The sequence below is a fragment of the Salvelinus sp. IW2-2015 genome, unplaced genomic scaffold (assembly GCF_002910315.2).
Source record: "Salvelinus sp. IW2-2015 unplaced genomic scaffold, ASM291031v2 Un_scaffold3978, whole genome shotgun sequence".
Lineage (NCBI taxonomy): Eukaryota > Metazoa > Chordata > Actinopteri > Salmoniformes > Salmonidae > Salvelinus > Salvelinus sp. IW2-2015.
Window position 1 is genome coordinate 60,765 of NW_019945251.1, and position 17,586 is coordinate 78,350.

The 17,586-nt window shown below is 42.3% G+C and overlaps 1 protein-coding gene across 2 annotated transcripts; it reads left to right on the top strand.

Moving 5' to 3' along the window:
- Positions 1-3,850: 3,850 nt before the first annotated feature.
- On the top strand, positions 3,851-17,573 carry LOC112076743 (serine/arginine-rich splicing factor 5). Of its 2 annotated transcripts, XM_070441438.1 has the most exons (9): positions 3,851-3,935; positions 4,439-4,584; positions 9,895-9,965; positions 10,125-10,298; positions 10,626-10,655; positions 12,171-12,243; positions 14,921-14,994; positions 15,330-15,437; positions 16,693-17,573. In XM_070441438.1, exons 2-9 carry the CDS (start codon positions 4,459-4,461, stop codon positions 17,051-17,053), a joined length of 1,017 nt encoding a protein of 338 aa, XP_070297539.1. In that variant the 5' UTR covers positions 3,851-3,935; positions 4,439-4,458; the 3' UTR covers positions 17,054-17,573. The 2 variants fall into 2 exon arrangements, with proteins under 2 accessions (XP_070297539.1, XP_023999195.1); XM_024143427.2 differs by lacking the exon at positions 10,626-10,655.
- Positions 17,574-17,586: the final 13 nt, after the last annotated feature.

A 17,586-nucleotide genomic window follows, 5' to 3' on the forward strand; every position in this document is an offset into this window, starting at 1 on the left:
ACCACAGAACTACAGAATTACCCCGTGCAGCAAAGACCGGAATCATGTCAAAGAAACTCAACCTCCCTCCCCCTCTACATCTGCAACTTCTCACACGGCGCAAAGACGAGCAGAGTCCACTTCACCCCCAATTATTACCACCCATGCACAGAACAAACCATGTCCACCACCAGTATCCTCTACCCATGTCCTGGCTACCCCTTCTGCAATGATCTCCAAACTACCCGTGTGGAGAAAAGACAAGACTACCCTCTTTCTCTCTTACTGGGAACTGACGAGCCCTTAATACCTCCTGTCCCCCTCAGTTTTAGAATGGACCTCAACACAGACAGACAGACAGACTTCCTTCTAGGCCTAACTTCCTGACCCCAATCATCCACACTTCCAAACGCTTTATCTCAAACCACAAGGCTAGTAGCTAACATAATAATGCTTTTATCGCTGCTGATGATGATGATGAAGATGACTGTGGATACAAACTTGTGCATCTCCCTACTCTAATGGGGATAAGGAGCATCTCTCTTCAGTGAGGACTATCTTGGTTTGGGCCTTGGCCTGGTCCGCTGGCGTATGCTGCACGTTCTCTCTAGTGATGGATCGATGACGTCCTGCAGGGGCCCACGCGGTAGCCCTGTCTGTCCGCTCTGTATGAAGCCCCTCTTCCTTTCTCCGCTGCCACTCTCTGGCATCTTCTTGGGTCAGTCAGCGCCACTTTCGTCTGAGGGGACTAGGAGTGACGCCACCTGTCAGAAGACAATGCACGATGGATGGATGGATGGAGGGAGCACGTCACCAGACCAAGCACCTGCAGAGCTACACACAGACAATCACTCTATCATGATAAAATCCGATTAATGACACGCTTGCCTTTTCGTCACAACAACCGACATCTGTGTTGTGTTGAGCCCATCTGCTCCCCGGTTGATGTGACTATCTGCTGGGTTTTGTTTGGGAGGCATCAGTATATTTTTGCCACCTGGCTGTGGAACTGAACAACACACCGACTGTTTCATGAATGAAGAGGGCTGCACTATATTGTTAAATGAACTAAGGCCTTGTTGTTTTTTTACATGATGAAAACATGTTTGTTTGGTGACTGGACATTAGGTCACATTTCTTTTTCCAATCTATTTATATTGTGTGGCTGTAAGGCTGGGTTCACTAGAGGTGTTTGTCACTTGGTCCGGATGCGCTAAATGTGCATATGCATGTGTGAGAGTGTTGTGTTTGTGTGTGTCTATCTTTGCCTCTGTGTACGTCAGTTAGGCGAGAGAGAAAGGACATGTCCATAGAATGGGTACACCAGAAATATTACCCAGGATTTCCTGCCCTTAGTAGAAATGGCTTCACACAGCTACCCCAGTTCAAGATGGCTTCCCTCTTTTCCTGCTTTTTACAACGATCAGAAGAACAAACAGTCATTACTGTAAGAATACAGTACATCATGTATATTTAAATGTTCAAGGACTAAAATGTCCTCCATTTTTCTGCAGAGTTGCTTCAGAATAACCTTGTGGATCTGCGACTTTTAAAAAGCTTAAACTGAAAAACCTTGCTCAAAACCGGAGCATTGACACAACTGCAACTGGTTGCAGGAAACGACAGTTATCTTTTGTTGTAAATGTTCAGTTCAAATTTAAGTGAGCGGTTTTAATTTACCTTTGATGATAAAAACCACTCGTATATGTTGAGTTGAGGTCATCATCCTAGCTCATTAGGTTGAGGAGACACGGTCTGAGTCTAGTCTGGCTTTTTGAAAACATTTTTTTTCACTTAAAAAAAAAATGTTTTGTTTATTTGTCGGTCTTTCCACCTGTCATTGGTTTCATAAACGCAAACAGAGAACGTTGCCTTAGACCTGGGACATTTTATTACTTTGCTTTGGTTTCTACTTGTATCGTAAGTTTCCATCTTTACCTGCTATGATATTGAAGCGTCTTCTGTGTTTCCCAATGGCCTTACTTTTGTATTTTCTAGTCATACAACTGTCTTGTGTATTTTTCTATGTGTTTTATTTTTGTTTTTGGACTTGACTAAAGAAAGTCCATCCTTCTCTTCTCTCCGTTCACACCAAGGCGTCTTCAGCAACCGTGATTTTTCAAAAGCCTAAAGCACATGAAACAAATCACCTTTCTTTCTTTCTTTTAATGTCTATCATACGTTGTAAATGTTGCGTGTTCAGGGACTATTTCTTTGCGTCCAGACCACCGTTGTACAGTGGTGGTTCCTCCATCTCTTGATTCTGCATTTCAATGCTTTCATGTTTTCATTTTTTTCCTCTGTACATTGCAGTGGGTTGTGAAGATCGTATTTTAATATTTGTATAAAGTTTAATTTAATTCTACGGTGTGTGTGTGTGTGTGTGTATATAACTATTTCTAATTAAAGCTTTTTTGAAAGCGTGTGAGATGTGATGTTTTTTTACATTGAAGATCATATTGTCTTTTTCAAAAATAGCTCCCTATTCCCTATATAGTGCACTACTTTTGACCAGAGCCCTATGGATCCTGGTCAAAAGTAGTACACTATAGAGAATAAAGGGCAATTTGGGAGGCAACCCATATTGACATTTCTATACTGAAAAAGAATGCAGGCCGGGGGTATTCCACTACAAATTCAGCTGGTCATGGTTTCCACTTACCTTGGTTTTGTGTTTGATTCACCCAGATCGATTCAGGCGTACATTGGCATTTCTTTACTCAAAAGGGTTTCGGAACACAAAGTAGATTAACACTGTGGTTAACCTTTTATACAAGCCGTGATCATTGATTGTTTTATATTGACCCACTTATTTGGCCCATGTTTCCATAAAACCAATTAAACCCGCGATTCATTAAATGAAACCGGAAAGTTTGACCTCCCTGTTTTTAAGAGGACCTAGACCGTCTGTAACCTCCATGTTTTACATGTAAGGAAGCGGAACAGAAAACACACTTTAAGAACACCTGAATTGATCTGCGTTTAGTGTTTTTATTCAGCGGCCCAAAGATTGATGTGAATGAAGTAAGTAAGCAGGCTAAAAGATGGATAGACCCATAGTAAACATGGGTGAAAGGCCTGTAGAGAACAGATGCTTGAAGGCCTACCCACTGTGACCTCAAGGACACTCCTGGACAACCACACCTCATTGGAGGGCAGATTGTGTCTTTAACATCAGCCATAGTATCATGATACTGGCTAGCTGTTCATCTTACTAACTGTAAACACAACAGCAGTATATATCTGTACATCAACTCTAGGACATAAAGCGCCATTACATTTTATATTGGGTCCCCCTACTACTATGAGTGACGAGTGCCACCAACCATCGTTTTATGTAGATTGTGAACCCTGTGACTAGGTGATACCTAGCGGCTAGATAAAGTACTACCAAAGATTTTTTATAACTAAACCAAGACAGGCCACCGCTTGTTTCCAATGCAAACAAATGAGTCATAGTGGGCAGAACAAGCAAGGAGGTGGGCAGAGCCAAGCACGAGCTAGTGAAATCCTATTGGCGCGTTGTAGTTTACATCTGCATATTTCCGTTAGGGAATGCCTACTCTGTGAACTGCCCGTCTGCAATTACTCAATTTGCAAAAGGGTGAAATCTACAAAACGTAGTCCGTTCTGTTCATAAAACAGTATTGAGATAAAAAATATATATATATTTAATTGATGAGAAGATTTGCATAATATCGGCCAAAATCCATCTCCTCCCCTTGTCCGCCAGTGGGCTTCCTCTCACTACCATATTTGGTAGTGAATGGAATCGCAAACCAGATGCTTCACATTTATACATCCAGGGAAATATCTGTCTGGTTGTTCTATCTGTGGTACTTCTGCACGGTGTCATTGAAAAGCCGACTCCATTTTGTGTGCGTGTCTTTTTCGCTGTGTTTTCAAGAGGCAACAAGCAGCAAGTCAATCCCTCAGCAGAAGAAAAACACAGAAAGGTATGTTAAAATGAAGATTTTCACAATTAAAATGGATGTAACTAATGTTAATGCAGTAGTATTGCCAGTCGGAAACAATGTGGTTACCAAGCTTGTTAGCGTTATCTTTGTGGTGTTTATCTTGTGTTTGCGAACGCAATCACAAGGCCCCCCCCCAAAAAAATGCACGATGACTGTCGCAGTTAAGGTAACGATAAATAATCGATTTTGAAACCTCTCCGGCATGAGTGTACATGATTGCACGGTTTATTATATTTGTTTATTTTGATAATGTATTGAACTTCTGTTTACATTCTGCAGTTTGTAAACGATGGCATTCTAGCTAACGTTAGCTAAAATTGCTAGCTAATGAATGATGTGGGTGTGCGCATTAAGTATTTCTGGTGACTGTGCCACCTGACACGACGTTTTAACAACATTCCTTCAATAGTGTTTTTTTTGTTTTTGTTTAACTATTTGTCATCATAGGTCGTTTTTCCTTTTCTTTACTGTTTTGCTATCAGATACACATCCTACAGCCAGAATGAGTGGATGCCGCATATTTGTTGGCCGGTTGAACCCGTCTGCCAGAGAGAAGGACGTGGAGAGATTCTTTAAAGGATATGGCCGCATCCGAGACATCGACCTCAAGAGGGGCTTTGGTTTTGTGGTCAGTATACATTCAAATTGCACACGACCTTTTCACAATGCATTGTTCTTAGCCCCAGGCTAAGGAGGCAGGCAGTTGGCTCTTGGTTAATTGTAGTGAACGCGCATACAGGCTTCTTCTAGTTTTGTGGTCAGTCTATACACAATGAGTACAGTTACATGCACACTAAGGTTACTGAGAATAGTCCGATTTAATTCATATTTAATTTAAATGTTTGCATACTTTGCAAGAACGATTTCCCTCACAATCCTATTTACACGGACACATCTGAAATCAGGCTACCAAATGGAACTCTGATATATGCAGAAAATTGCCACTCAAAATAAACGTTCTACCACAGCGACCATGTTAATTTTGTGATGCCTATTTGATTCTGAGTTAAGGCCTATAGGGGCTTTCATATATTCACTATCTACTCCGATTTCAGGAAACTAAGTAGTGAATGTTTTGTAAGAAACAACTTTGCCAGCATTATCATGTTGTCAAATTTACTTTGGGCAGATGCCAATGTTGTTCAAAAATAGCTAGCGACGCTAACGTTATACTGCGTATGAAGTCAATCTGGTGACTTCAAAATGATGACAAAAGGTTTTCCTCCTAATTATTTGCTTCCTTTTTGAATTGCATCGTGTTTCTAAGCCACTGCAATGCACTTTTGATAATCTTCATCAGCGCTCATTGATGATGCATTGAGTAGAATGCTCAGTCGGACATCAGTCCAAAACAAGCATTCAAAATAATATTGTGACGAAACATGCAACTCATGAATAAACAAGGAAGAATTTAGATTGTAGCCATTCTAAATACATGCCAGTTAGCAAACAGTCTCTGTAGTAGCGATTCCCTATGCACTGGTACAGAGGAGAGCTGTCCATACCGCTTCCACAAAAATCTGCTTTCCAAACGTTACTCTTTTGGGGTGAAGTTCCCATTTTATTGCGTATATAAATAGCTCCAAAACACATTACTATTCAAAAAGGTGCGGAGATGCAGTCTATAAGCTGTATCTGTGATACGGTAAGAACTCTGTGCTCTCCTCTCACCTGTACTAACCCTTCCTGGTCACCTGTGCTACCTACATGCACACAAGACCATTGGCCCATGACCCCAACATATAGTACCCGCTGGTGTACAAAACAAGTAGAAAATAACCCTTGACAGACATTGTATACACAACTCCTAAACAAGCCAAAATGGCTCATATTCTCCATACTACATCTTCCTGTATACACTGTCAACATTGGGCATGTGCCAGCTAATAACAGATCATGTCAATGTGGCTAGTTAACCTCTCTAGGGTACGTGAGACGTTAGTGTCCCACCTCTTCAACAGCCATGAAAGTGCAGTGCGCCAAATTCAAAACAACAGAAATCCCATAATTAAAATTCCTTAAACATACATGTATTTTACACCATTTTAAAGATACACTTGTAAATCCAGCCACAGTGTCTGGTTTCAAAAAAGCTTTACGACGAAAGCAAACCAAACGATTATGTTAGGTGAGTGCCTATTCACAGAAAAACACAAATTTTTCCAGCCAGAGAGGATTCACAAAAAGCATAAATATAGATACAATTAATCACTAACCTTTGATATCGTCAGTTGACACTCATAAGACTTCATGTTACACAATACATGTATGTTTTGTTCGGTAAAGTTCATATTTATATCCAAAAATCTGAGTTTACATTGGCGCCTTACGTTCAGAAGTTCCAAAACATCCTTTGATTTTGCAGAGAGCCACATCAATTTACAGGAATACTCATAATAAACATTGCTAAAAGATACAACTGTTATGCATGGAATTTTAGATGCACTTCTCCTTAATGCAACCGCTGTGTCAGATTTCAAAAAAGCAAACCATGCAATAATTGGAGTCGGCGCTCAGAGCACAATCAAGACACAGATATAGCTGCCATATTATGCAGTCAACAGAAGTCAGAAGTAACAATATAAGCATTCACTACCTTTGATCTTCATCAGAATGCACTCCCAGGAATCCCAGTTCCACAAATGTTCGATAATGTCCATTTATGTCTAAATTCCTCCCTGTTGTTCTAGCGTTCAGTACACTTTCCAAACTCACGACGCGCGGAAAGTACGGACTAAAAGTTATATTACAGTCCGTAAAAAGCATGACACACTATTGAATCAATCTTTAGGATGTTTTTAAGATAATTCTTCAATGTTCCAACCGGAGTATTCCTGTGTCTTCAGAATTGCGATTGAACAGAGCTCGCTGTCACGTGAACGCGCATGGTCACTTCATGGCAGACCTGACTCATTCCTCCTTCGGCCCCACTAAACAGTAGAGGCATCAGACAAGGTTCTAAAGACTGTTGACATCTAGTGGAAGCCTTAGGAAGTGCAACATTACCAATATCCCACTATCTTCAATAGGAGCTGAGTTGAAAATCGACCAACCTCAGATTTCTCACTTCCTGGTTGGATTTTTTCTCAGGTTTTTGCCTGCCTGATGAGTTATGTTATACACAGATATCATTCAAACCGTTTTAGAAACTTCAGAGTTTTCTATCTAAATCTACTAATAATATGCATATTCTAGCTTTTATGGCTTTGTAGCAGGCCGCTGGGCATGCTTTTCATCCGGATGTGAAAATACTGCCCCCTACCCCAAAGAAGTTAACAAGAGAACTTTCAGGGGGAAAACTAGACTGGCAGCTATATTAAATACTACCCGCAAAACACCAGTGTCAACAGTGAAGAGGCGACTACGGGGTGCTGGCCTTCTAGGCTGAGTTGCAAAGAAAAAGCCATATCTGACTGGCCAATAAAAATAAAAGATTAAGATGGGCAAAAGAACACACGCTGGACAGAGGAAGTCTGCCTAGAAGGCCAGCAACCCGGAGTCGCCTCTTCACTGTTGACGTTGAGACTGGTGTTTTGCGGGTACCATTTAATGAAGCTGCCAGTTGAGGACTTGTGAGGCGTCGCTCTCAAACTAGAGACACTAATGTACTTGTCCTCTTGCTCAGTTGTGCACCGGGGCCTCCCACTCCTCTTTCTATTCTGGTTAGAGCCCGTTTGTGGTGTTCTCTGAAGAGGGTAGTACAGTGTTGTCTGAAATCTTCCGTTTCTTGGCAATTTCTCGCATGGAATAGCCATAATTTCTCAGAACAAGAATAGACTGACGAGTTTCAGAAAGTTTTGCTTCTGGCCATTTTGAGCTTGTAATCGAACCCACAAATGCTGATGCTCCAGATAATCAACTAGTCTAAAGGATTTTTTTGTTGCTTTAATCAGGAACCGTTTTCAGCTCTGCTAACATGATTGCAAAAGGGCTTTCTAATCAATTAGTCTTTTAAAATTATAAACTTGGATTAGCTAACACAACAGGAGTGATGGTTGCTGATAATGGGCCTCTGTACACCTATGTAGACATTCCATTAAAATTCAGCTGTTTCCAGCTATAATGGTCATTTACAACGTTAAACTTCTTATGGCTGCAATCCCGGTAACGGGATCGATATGACAAAAACAAAAAAGTCCAGTGCTCCAAATTCAAAAAAACAAATCTCATAATTAAAATTCCTCAGACATTCATGTGTCTTATATCATTTTAAAGGTAATCTTGTTAATCCCACCAAAGTGTCCGATTTCAAATAGGCTTTTCAGCGAAAGCACTACAAACGATTATGTTAGGTCACCACAAAACCACAATAAGCACAGCCATTTTTTCCAGCGGAAGATAGCTTTCACAAAAACCAGAAATAGAGATAAAAATTAATCACTAACTAACCTTTGATTATTTTCATCATAGGACTTCATGTTACACAATACATGCATGTTTTGTGTAAGTTCATATTTATTAAAAAAAAATCTGAGTTTACATTCACTAGTTGCAAAAACATCAAGAGACTTTGCATAGCCACATCGTTTCAACAGAAATACTCATCATAAATATAGATGATAATACAAGTTATACACGTGGAATTATAGATATACCTCTCCTTAATGCAACCGCTGTGMCAGATTTCAAAAAAACTTTACGGAAAAATAAACCATGCAATAATCTGAGGCGGAGCTCAGAACAATAGCCAAATTAGCCGCCATGCTGGACTCAACAGAAACCAGGAAATACATGATAAATGTTTCCTTTGATGAATTCATCAGAATGCAGTTCTAGGAATCCCAGGTCCACAATAAATGCTTTATTTGTTCGTTAATGTCAGTTATTTATGTAAAATTAGCTACTTTGGACATGTTTACCAAACCCAAAGCGCGTCCACTATAACGTGACGAATGTCCAAAAGTTCCGTTACAGTCAGTAGAAACATGTCAAACAATGTACTGAATCAATCTTTAGAATGTTTTTAACATCTTGAATAACGTTCCAACCGGAGAATTTCATCGACTTCAGTTGACCGAAGGAACGGAGCTGACTCTCACGTGAACGCACGTGATCACCTCCTGCCAGTGATCACTAATTCCTGTCTCCTTCGGCCCACCTTCACATTAGATTCATCAGACAAAGTTCTATTGACTGTTGACATCTAGTGGAAGCCGTAGGAAGTGAAAACTCATTCATATCTCGCTGTAATGTCAATGGGAGCTTGGTTGAAAATCTACCTCGGAAAAAATCCGAACAGGAAGTGGAACTTCTCAGGTTTTTGCCTGCCATATGAGTTCTGTTATACTCAGACATAATTCAAACAGTTTCAGAAACTTCAGAGTGTTTTCTATCCAATATGAATAATAATACGCATATATTAGCAACTGGGAATGAGGAGCAGGCCGTTTACTCTGGGCACCTTTCATCCAAGCTACTCAATACTGCCCCTTCAGCCATAAGAAGTTAACAATGTCTACGCTGCATTTCTGATCAATTTGATGTTTTAATGGACAAAATGTGCTTGTCTTTAAAAAACGAGGACGTTTCTCAGTGACCCCCAAACTTTTGAACGGTAGGTAGTGTGTGTTTTATATACACACACACACACACACACATTCAAAAGTTGAGTCACTTAGAGATGTTCTTGTTTTTTTTTAAAGAAAAGCACATTTTGTCCATTAAAACATCAAATGGAATTAGTAAACACCTTACTCTGCTAAACTTTTTTAAATAAAGTTTAGCAGAGTAAGGTATTAACATTATTAATGCCATACTCGGCCATCTGCCAATGTTTTTTTTAAATATATATATATAAAATCGTTAGTGTGCATTTAAATCTAGTCCCTGACACGCTTAGCTAAGCCCTCAATTACAAACTCCGCTAACTCATTGCTATGTTAGCTAGCTAAATGTTCTAGAATGGATAGTGGTCTGAATGTTCTATGTTGTTGTCCAGGAGTTTGATGATCCCAGGGATGCTGAGGATGCTGTTTATGAGCTGGACGGCAAGGAGCTCTGCAACGAGAGGTAAAGTGACGGCGTCACCGTTCACGATGGACATGTACACATCACAACCATGTTGACTCAATGCCCACATATTCAATTAAGGATCAGTGGTGGTTAGAACGTCCTTCAATAGCCCTCTGTTCTCTCCTTCTCATCTCATCTCTCCATTCTCTCTCTTAGGGTAACCATTGAGCACGCCCGTGTGCGCTTGCGTGGTGGGCGAGGACGCGGTGGTGACAGAGGAGGTGGCGGTGGTGGCGGCGGTGGTGGTGGTGGCGGCGGCGGTGGTGGAGGAGGGGGCGGCGGAGGGCGCTTCCCAGATCGCTACGGCCGTGGCTCCCAGGATAGTCGGAGGTATATGGACATTCATACTATCAGCTAGCCTCCTACTATTCCCAGTGGGGACTTTACACACTCGTCGCTAACATATAGATTCCAGAAATCTGAAGTCCATTTTACATGTGGACAGTTGAGACAAAATACCCACATCAAGGTGTTATTAAACCAACTTCAAAAAACTGGTTTCTGTACGTGTCTTTCACGGTTTGTTCATCACCTGAGGCACGCGCACAATGTAATTGCGTCCATGCATATGCCAGGATATAGACTTCTCAGTACCAGCATTTTAAAGTCTGTTTAATAATACATTCCTGTGGATATTTTGTCTCAAATTTCCATAAGGACAAACCAACCAAGTGGACAACCGGCAGAGTAAGTTCAAATGACAGTTTATTCCACTTTCTGTCAATATGAAGCACCCTTTGGAAAATTGCTATGAATATAAACTATGTATACAAAAGTATGTGGACACCCCTTCAAATTAGTGGATTCGGTTATTTCGACCACACCCAATACTGACAAGTGTATAAAATGAAGCACACAGCCATGTAATCTCCCTAGACGAACATTGGCTGTAGGCCTTACTAAAGAGATCTGTGACTTTCAATGTGGCACAGTCATAGGATGCCACTTTTCCAACAAGTCAGTTTGTCAAATTTCTGCCCTGCTAGAGCTGCCCCGGTCAACTGTAAGTGCTGTTATTGTGAAGTGTAAACTTCTAGGCACAATAACGGCTCAGCCGTGAGGTGGTAGGCCACACAAGCGCACAGAACGCGAGCGTCTGTCCTCGGTTGCAACACTCACTACAGAGTTCCAAACTGCCTCTGGAAGAAACGTCAGCACAATAACTGTTTGTCGGCAGCTTCATGAAATGGGTTTCCATGGCCTAGATCACCATGCGCAATGCCAAGCGTCGGCTGGAGTGGTGTAAAGCACGCTGCCATTGGACTCTGAAGCATTGGAATATCATACTTCACCATCTGGCAGACCGACAAACTAATCTGGGTTTGGCGGATGCCAGGAGAACGCTACCTGCCCCAATGCATAGTGCCAACTGTAAAGTTTGGTGGAGGAGGAATAATGGTCTGAGGCTGTTTTTCATGGTTCGGGCCCCTTAGTTCCAGTGAAGGGAAATCTTAATGCTACAGCATACAATGACATTCTAGAAGATTCTGTGCTTCCAACTTTGTGGCAACAGTTTGGGGAAGGTTCTTTCCTGTTTCAGCATGACAATGCCCCCGTGCACAAAGCAAGGTCCATACAGAAAATGGTTTGTCGACATCGGTGTGGAAGAACTTGACAGACCTGGGATGAATTGGAATGCCAACTGCGAGCCAGGCTTAATCACCCAACATCAGTGTTCGACCTCACTAATGATCTTGTGACTGAATGGAAGGAAGTCTCTGCAGCAATGCTCCAACATCTAGTGGAAAGCCTTCCCAGAAGAGTGGAGGCTGTTATAGCAGCAAAGGCCCTTGGTTTTGGAACGAGATGTTTGACGAGCAGTTGTCCACTCTTTTGGTTATGTAGTGTAAATCCAACCTAATCTAGGAGACCAGACTGCTCTCATCCCATTTTGAACTATTTCATTATTATTTTTTATTTTTAGTCAGTCGTGGTCCTGTGGACACAAAGCATAGTGGGAGTGTTCTAGGATCTGATAACAAATGGACAGGGGGGAAACTGATCCTAAATCAGTACTGAGGTTCTCTCTCCTACCACAGCAAAAGTATTAGGCTACTAGTCGGGACCAAATCCCGGCTTTGGCTAGAACGAAGGAACAACAACCATGACCCACCAACGGGTTCTCACCCACTTGTAAGGGAACCACGATTCTAGATCATCTGCAAGGTTCTCACACTGTTCTTTGTCTCCCCCTCATCGCAGTAGGAACCCTCCTCCGATGCGTACGGAGAACCGTCTCATCGTGGAGAACCTGTCATCCCGCGTCAGCTGGCAGGTGAGTTCCTTACCTGGGCGTGTCTCTACCTGCCTGTTAGTAACTCCAGGCTCTGACTGATCAGACGGCGAGAACGCCCATACCTGACATCTTCACTAGTAATGACCTCAAGGCAACTTCCTGGTGCAGTCCAGGTAAACACTAATACAAGACTCATACTCTTTTCTTTTTTTTCAATTTTTTTTGCCTACGTTTATTTTAGTATATGTGGTAATATTCCATGGGCTGAGCAAATAATTATGCAAATCAACAGCACTAAATGTGTTGTGATTGGCCCAAATGGCTCCTTGCAAAGTATTTAATAACCTATCAAGAGCTCTCAGTACATATCCAGCCCTTTCCTGAGAGCTTCCGGTGGAGAAATGGCTATTTACTGCAGATAAAGAATGCAGTTGATTAGATACAAAAGAGGGAGGAAAAAAAACATTTGTCTGTTTTTTAATTTTAACCAATTCTTCACCCCTTTATTTGCCAGCCTGACTGTTGTGTCGTATGGAAGAGAGCGCTTCTTATGGTGGAGTTAACCCAATCAGGGTCCCTCTCTCTGGGTTGAGCCATGTCGTGCCAGCCCCAGTGTGCCAGTCAGCCCGCTCCTAGTTGGTTCCTCTCCTCCTGCTGGTCGTATGAGAGAGTGCTCCCTCGCTTGGTCGGGGGTCAGGTCCCAGCCCCGGGTTCCACTACTCTCTCTCTGCTCTAGAAGCGCTGGCTGCCCCTTCGCTCACACTCGCTGTCCCCCTGGTGGTGTGGGGCCTCGACGGCCGGAGCGCCGTGCTGACACAGAAATCACAAACAGAGGCAGAAAGAGGAGAGTCGATGATGGTGTTCATGATGATGATGGTGGCGGTGTTTTGGTCTGATCCATGGTGGTTCGTTAATTTGAGAGGCTTCGATCGATCCATATCTCCCCCCCATTCCCCCCCCCCCCCCCTTCCCGTGTGCTGTGGTTCCGTCCGCACATCGCGAGAGGTGCCCAGATGTGGATAAAATCTGCTGAGCGAGGTCACGAGGGTCAAGGTTGGATCACGAGGTGCGATCAAGGTGGTTATGGTATGGTGGACTAGGAGAGCCTGCTACGGCCCGCTCCAAAGGGGTCGCTATCAGGTATTAGTTTCCTCTCTTCCTCCCTGTTGACTCTCTGTACTGAGACTGAGGGGGGTGCTGAGCCCTAGATGGGGTTCCCGTCCTGGGTGTTAGGGAGCGCCTGTCTAGCCAGAGACGACAGGGCTCTTGGGGTTGATCAACACAAACACCTCTGCTGGTCATGCAGACTTTTTATATTTATGACTATTCTGTGTAGTTGTTTTTTAAAGAGATCGGGGTCCAATAATTTTGAGACAATGCAAAATAATCCAATTAAATGTTCAGGTCGACTTGAAATATTTGACGTTAGCTTCCTCCGTTTTACAGATCCAATTGCCGATCACGTAGGCTGTGTTTACACAGCCTAAAAACAAAATTCATTACTTTTTGTTCGATGATACGATAGCAGTCAGTTAACGTAACTTTTTTTTATGAAGCCTTTATGTGCTTTTTGATATTAAGTTAAAAAAATCCAAGTTCATTGACGTTAGCTGATGAAGATTGTCAAAGTGGAAAATAATAGGGTTTTGGAATGAATACCGACTAAGGTCAACACAAGTTTAAGAGCTCTTATACGTTTTCTTCTGAGATAATCGCAGTCAGTTAACATTACCTTTTTTATGAAGCCTTTTGATTTTACATAAATTTTAAATGGCCGTTTATCCAAAACCCTACAAAAACGCTGTTCGTTTCCCCATAGGCATTGTCCAACGAACCGTGGCGTAGTTGGTGCCTTCAAAAAGATGCCGTTACTATTTCTCTTTAGTGGAGGTGCATAAAGATGGTGGCCCACACGCACTTACCACAAAGTTGTCGGTATTTTTACATTGCTCTCGGTAAAAAAAAAAAATCTTATAACAGTGGTACATGAGCCTAACTTTAGCTCCATGATGCTGTTAATTAAAAAAAAAAAAAAAGATTGCGTTGATTTATTGGCAAGTTGAACCATGCCGTGGTTTAAAGACTGGATAGTGCTAAAACAATGTCCTATCTGAATTCTGCAATCTTTATGCACGCTCGCTGTTCTGTTTCTCCCCCCCCTGACTGATTGGTCTTTTGACCCATCAGATATCTTTCAGTGCTGATATGATTGGTCAAAAGACCAATTAGTAGCAAAAAGATCAGAATGTGTAAACAACCAATTGTTTTTCCGGCGAAGGCTTTCATCACATTTCATTAGGAACGGTCTTAAGCTGTAGGGCTTTGTAGCCTCTTCAGTTAAACTTAATTTTGGCCATTTTGCCAAGCTCTTGGATTTGCTACAAAGGATTTTCCTAAGGAGGTCTGTGGCGTTTTCTAAACGGCTAGTTCTGTCAAGTTGACTTGTCGCAGACGTCAATGTATCCACACAACTTCGCACATAGACAGACCTAACCGTTTTAACTGACAACTACTTTTACAACACAATGACTTAGTGTTGCTGGACCAGACAGCCAGTCATTTTGCAGTGTTCTCTGAGGTTCTTGGACCCCTCTTGTTATCTTAGGCTTTGTAGTTGCTCTATGATATCTAACCTTTTTTCTCTTTGGGGAAATATGATGCATTATGTTGACATTGTTGTCCTGGTCCGGTCCTAACTTAGCCTGTCGTTGTGTAGGACCTGAAGGATTTCATGAGACAGGCGGGGGAAGTCACGTTCGCAGACGCCCACCGCCCCAAGCTCAACGAAGGGTAAGAATGACATGAGCTCCCCCAGCTGTTCTTCCTAGACGTGTAGACTTGCCAACATCCATACTGCTAATAATACAGACATTAAACCATACCCCTCCTAATAATACAGACATTAAACCATACCCCTCCTAATAATACAGACATTAAACCATACCCCTCCTNACCCCTCCTAATAATACAGACATTAAACCATACCCCTCCTAATAATACAGACATTAAACCATACCCCTCCTAATAATACAGACATTAAACCATACTCCTCCTCGTGTAACGGACATTAAACCCAATGTCTCAGTTATATCCTACTGACCTCTTTTTGTCATGTCGGTCTTCAGGGTGGTTGAGTTCGCTTCTTACAGCGATCTGAAAAACGCTGTTGAGAAGCTGTCTGGCAAGGAGATCAATGGAAGGAAAATCAAGCTGATTGAGGCAGCTAAGAAGAGGTGAGTTGGTCTGGAGAGTAAGACCTTCTAGATGTTTCCTCTAAGGAACTGAGGGAAGGATGCACTATCCAGCGTATTTGAAATGGGGTTTCAGTGAACCGATAAGACTGTTGGTTTTATTTCGGGTAAATCCATTTGAATTAAATCACTTTTTCCATCTGCTTTTTTGTTGTTGTTGATTTGAATCTAAATACTTCCCGTGTTTGCTCATCGAAGTGGTCTGAAAGTGACTGTTGGACCTGAATGCCAAAACATTCAAGAGATGAAAGTGCTCAAAGTTGACCTATTTTACATAACATGAGACATCCGTGTCTTCATCACTGGAAAAGATAAACGGTTGAGTACGATTTTATAGTTTAAAAGTTTACAAACAGGGTTGTCAAACTACTTGATTATTTCTTGGAAGAAAAATATTTAAGATTGTCCTTTTTAAACTTTTTTTTTAAAATGAGTATATTTTGTAGATTAGACTATGTCACATCACCTGATGTTTTTTGTGTTGTGCCTCCCATCGGTTGAAACACGACATGGCTCTTGAATACAGACAGGATGGGTGTCATTACGATCTCAGAGATAGAAGGAACGTATCCCTACAGACCATTGCAATTTAGCTGGTTCTCCGTTGACACTTTATATTGATTTTCTATCTTCTATTTACTACCACAACGATACACCAACGGTTCACCCACAATCGAATGTCAACTTAAATGCTAATTCAATAGGTTTCCTATAGAGGATTGACAGTAAAAATTTAAAACCGATATTACTATTGAAGTCAATGTTCTCCCCCTCTGGACCTCTAACCATCTTTGTGGTGCCATTTTTGAAAGTTAAAATGTACTAAAATGGTATACAATTTAAATTTCATCAGCCAAAACATGACACCCAGCCTGTGTTCAAGAGCATGTCTCAACTGATGGTGGCACAATATAACAACTGTAGTTGTAGAAATGTCTAAGCTACAACAACATGCCAATATGGAGGGAGGGGAAAGGTTCACGCGTCTTGAGTCATGTTAAAGGGGGGGAAAGAAGCCTTTTTTAAATAACCTTTTTTGTAAGCTTTTAAAAGATTCTCAACTGATTTATTTTCCAGTGATTAAAGGCATGGTATTTAAAATGGGTCAACTTTGAGCGTCTTTGTCAAGGTTTTGACATTCAGGTCCAAAAAGTCACTTTCTGACCACTTGGGTATGTAAACGTTCTGTTCAAATCCAAAAGTGACTTCACGTGGGTTTCTCCTTCCTCTTCTCCAGGGGATCCAGGAGTCGTTCCCGCTCAGAGAGCTCCTCTCGTTCCCGTTCTCGTAACCGTTCCCCGTCCCGCTCCAGGACACCCCGTCGCTCCAGGTCCCACTCCCCCAAGAGGGACTACAACCGCTCTCGTTCTCGGTCCCACAGCGGCTCCCCGGCCCCCCGTGGTGGCGCAGGAGCTGCCCCCGGCTCCCCACCGCCCAGGGCCAAGGAGACCTCTTCCACCTCCTCCAAACGGCCCTCCAAGCCCAGCAAGTCTGTCTCCCCCCACTCCCCTCCCCCTGCACAGCGTGCACCTTCCAGGTCTCGTTCCAGGTCTAGGTCTCGTGGCTCTCGTTCCCCGTCCACAGACAGCCGCCACTGAGTATTGAGAACAGGAATATACATGTTTTGACATGAACACACACACATAGCTAAAGCTCACTCTCGCACACAGTACATGAATACACTCACATTAAGACAAACATGAGCACACACACCGTTTTAGTAAGCCTACAGGCCAGGGCCAGGAACTTTCACACCTAGCAGTACTGGCCTCCTGACCCTGTATTATTAACCCTTCTGTTTCCTCCCTACGGCACCCCCCTCTTCTGACATGGCTGATCTTTGACCTACTGCAGCATCGTGTGTGTTCTCAGTAACAGCATCAGTCTCTGAACACAATGACGGTTTCATTTTGAGCATTTATTCCTAAACCTTTTTGTTTTGTACTTGGTTTTGTTTCGGTCAGTATTTTTACTTAGAATGTTTTTGTCATTCAAAGCTCATGCGTGATTGATTTCCCCCCTCTCCCTGCTGTTGGTTGGCAGCTCTGATATCATGAACTGTTGAGAATTCAAGTCCTGTTGCATGATGGTAATAAATGTGATTGGGTAAGGATTTGGGTCGTACCATTCT

Bases quoted from the DNA above. Each gene is read 5' to 3' on its own strand.
- LOC112076743 (XM_070441438.1), top strand. From the start codon at position 4,459: ATGAGTGGATGCCGCATATTTGTTGGCCGGTTGAACCCGTCTGCCAGA. The intron at 9,966-10,124 runs GTAAAGTGACGG...TCTCTCTCTTAG, and splicing joins AAGGAGCTCTGCAACGAGAG to GGTAACCATTGAGCACGCCC. The intron at 10,656-12,170 runs GTAAGTTCAAAT...CCCTCATCGCAG, and splicing joins CCAAGTGGACAACCGGCAGA to TAGGAACCCTCCTCCGATGC.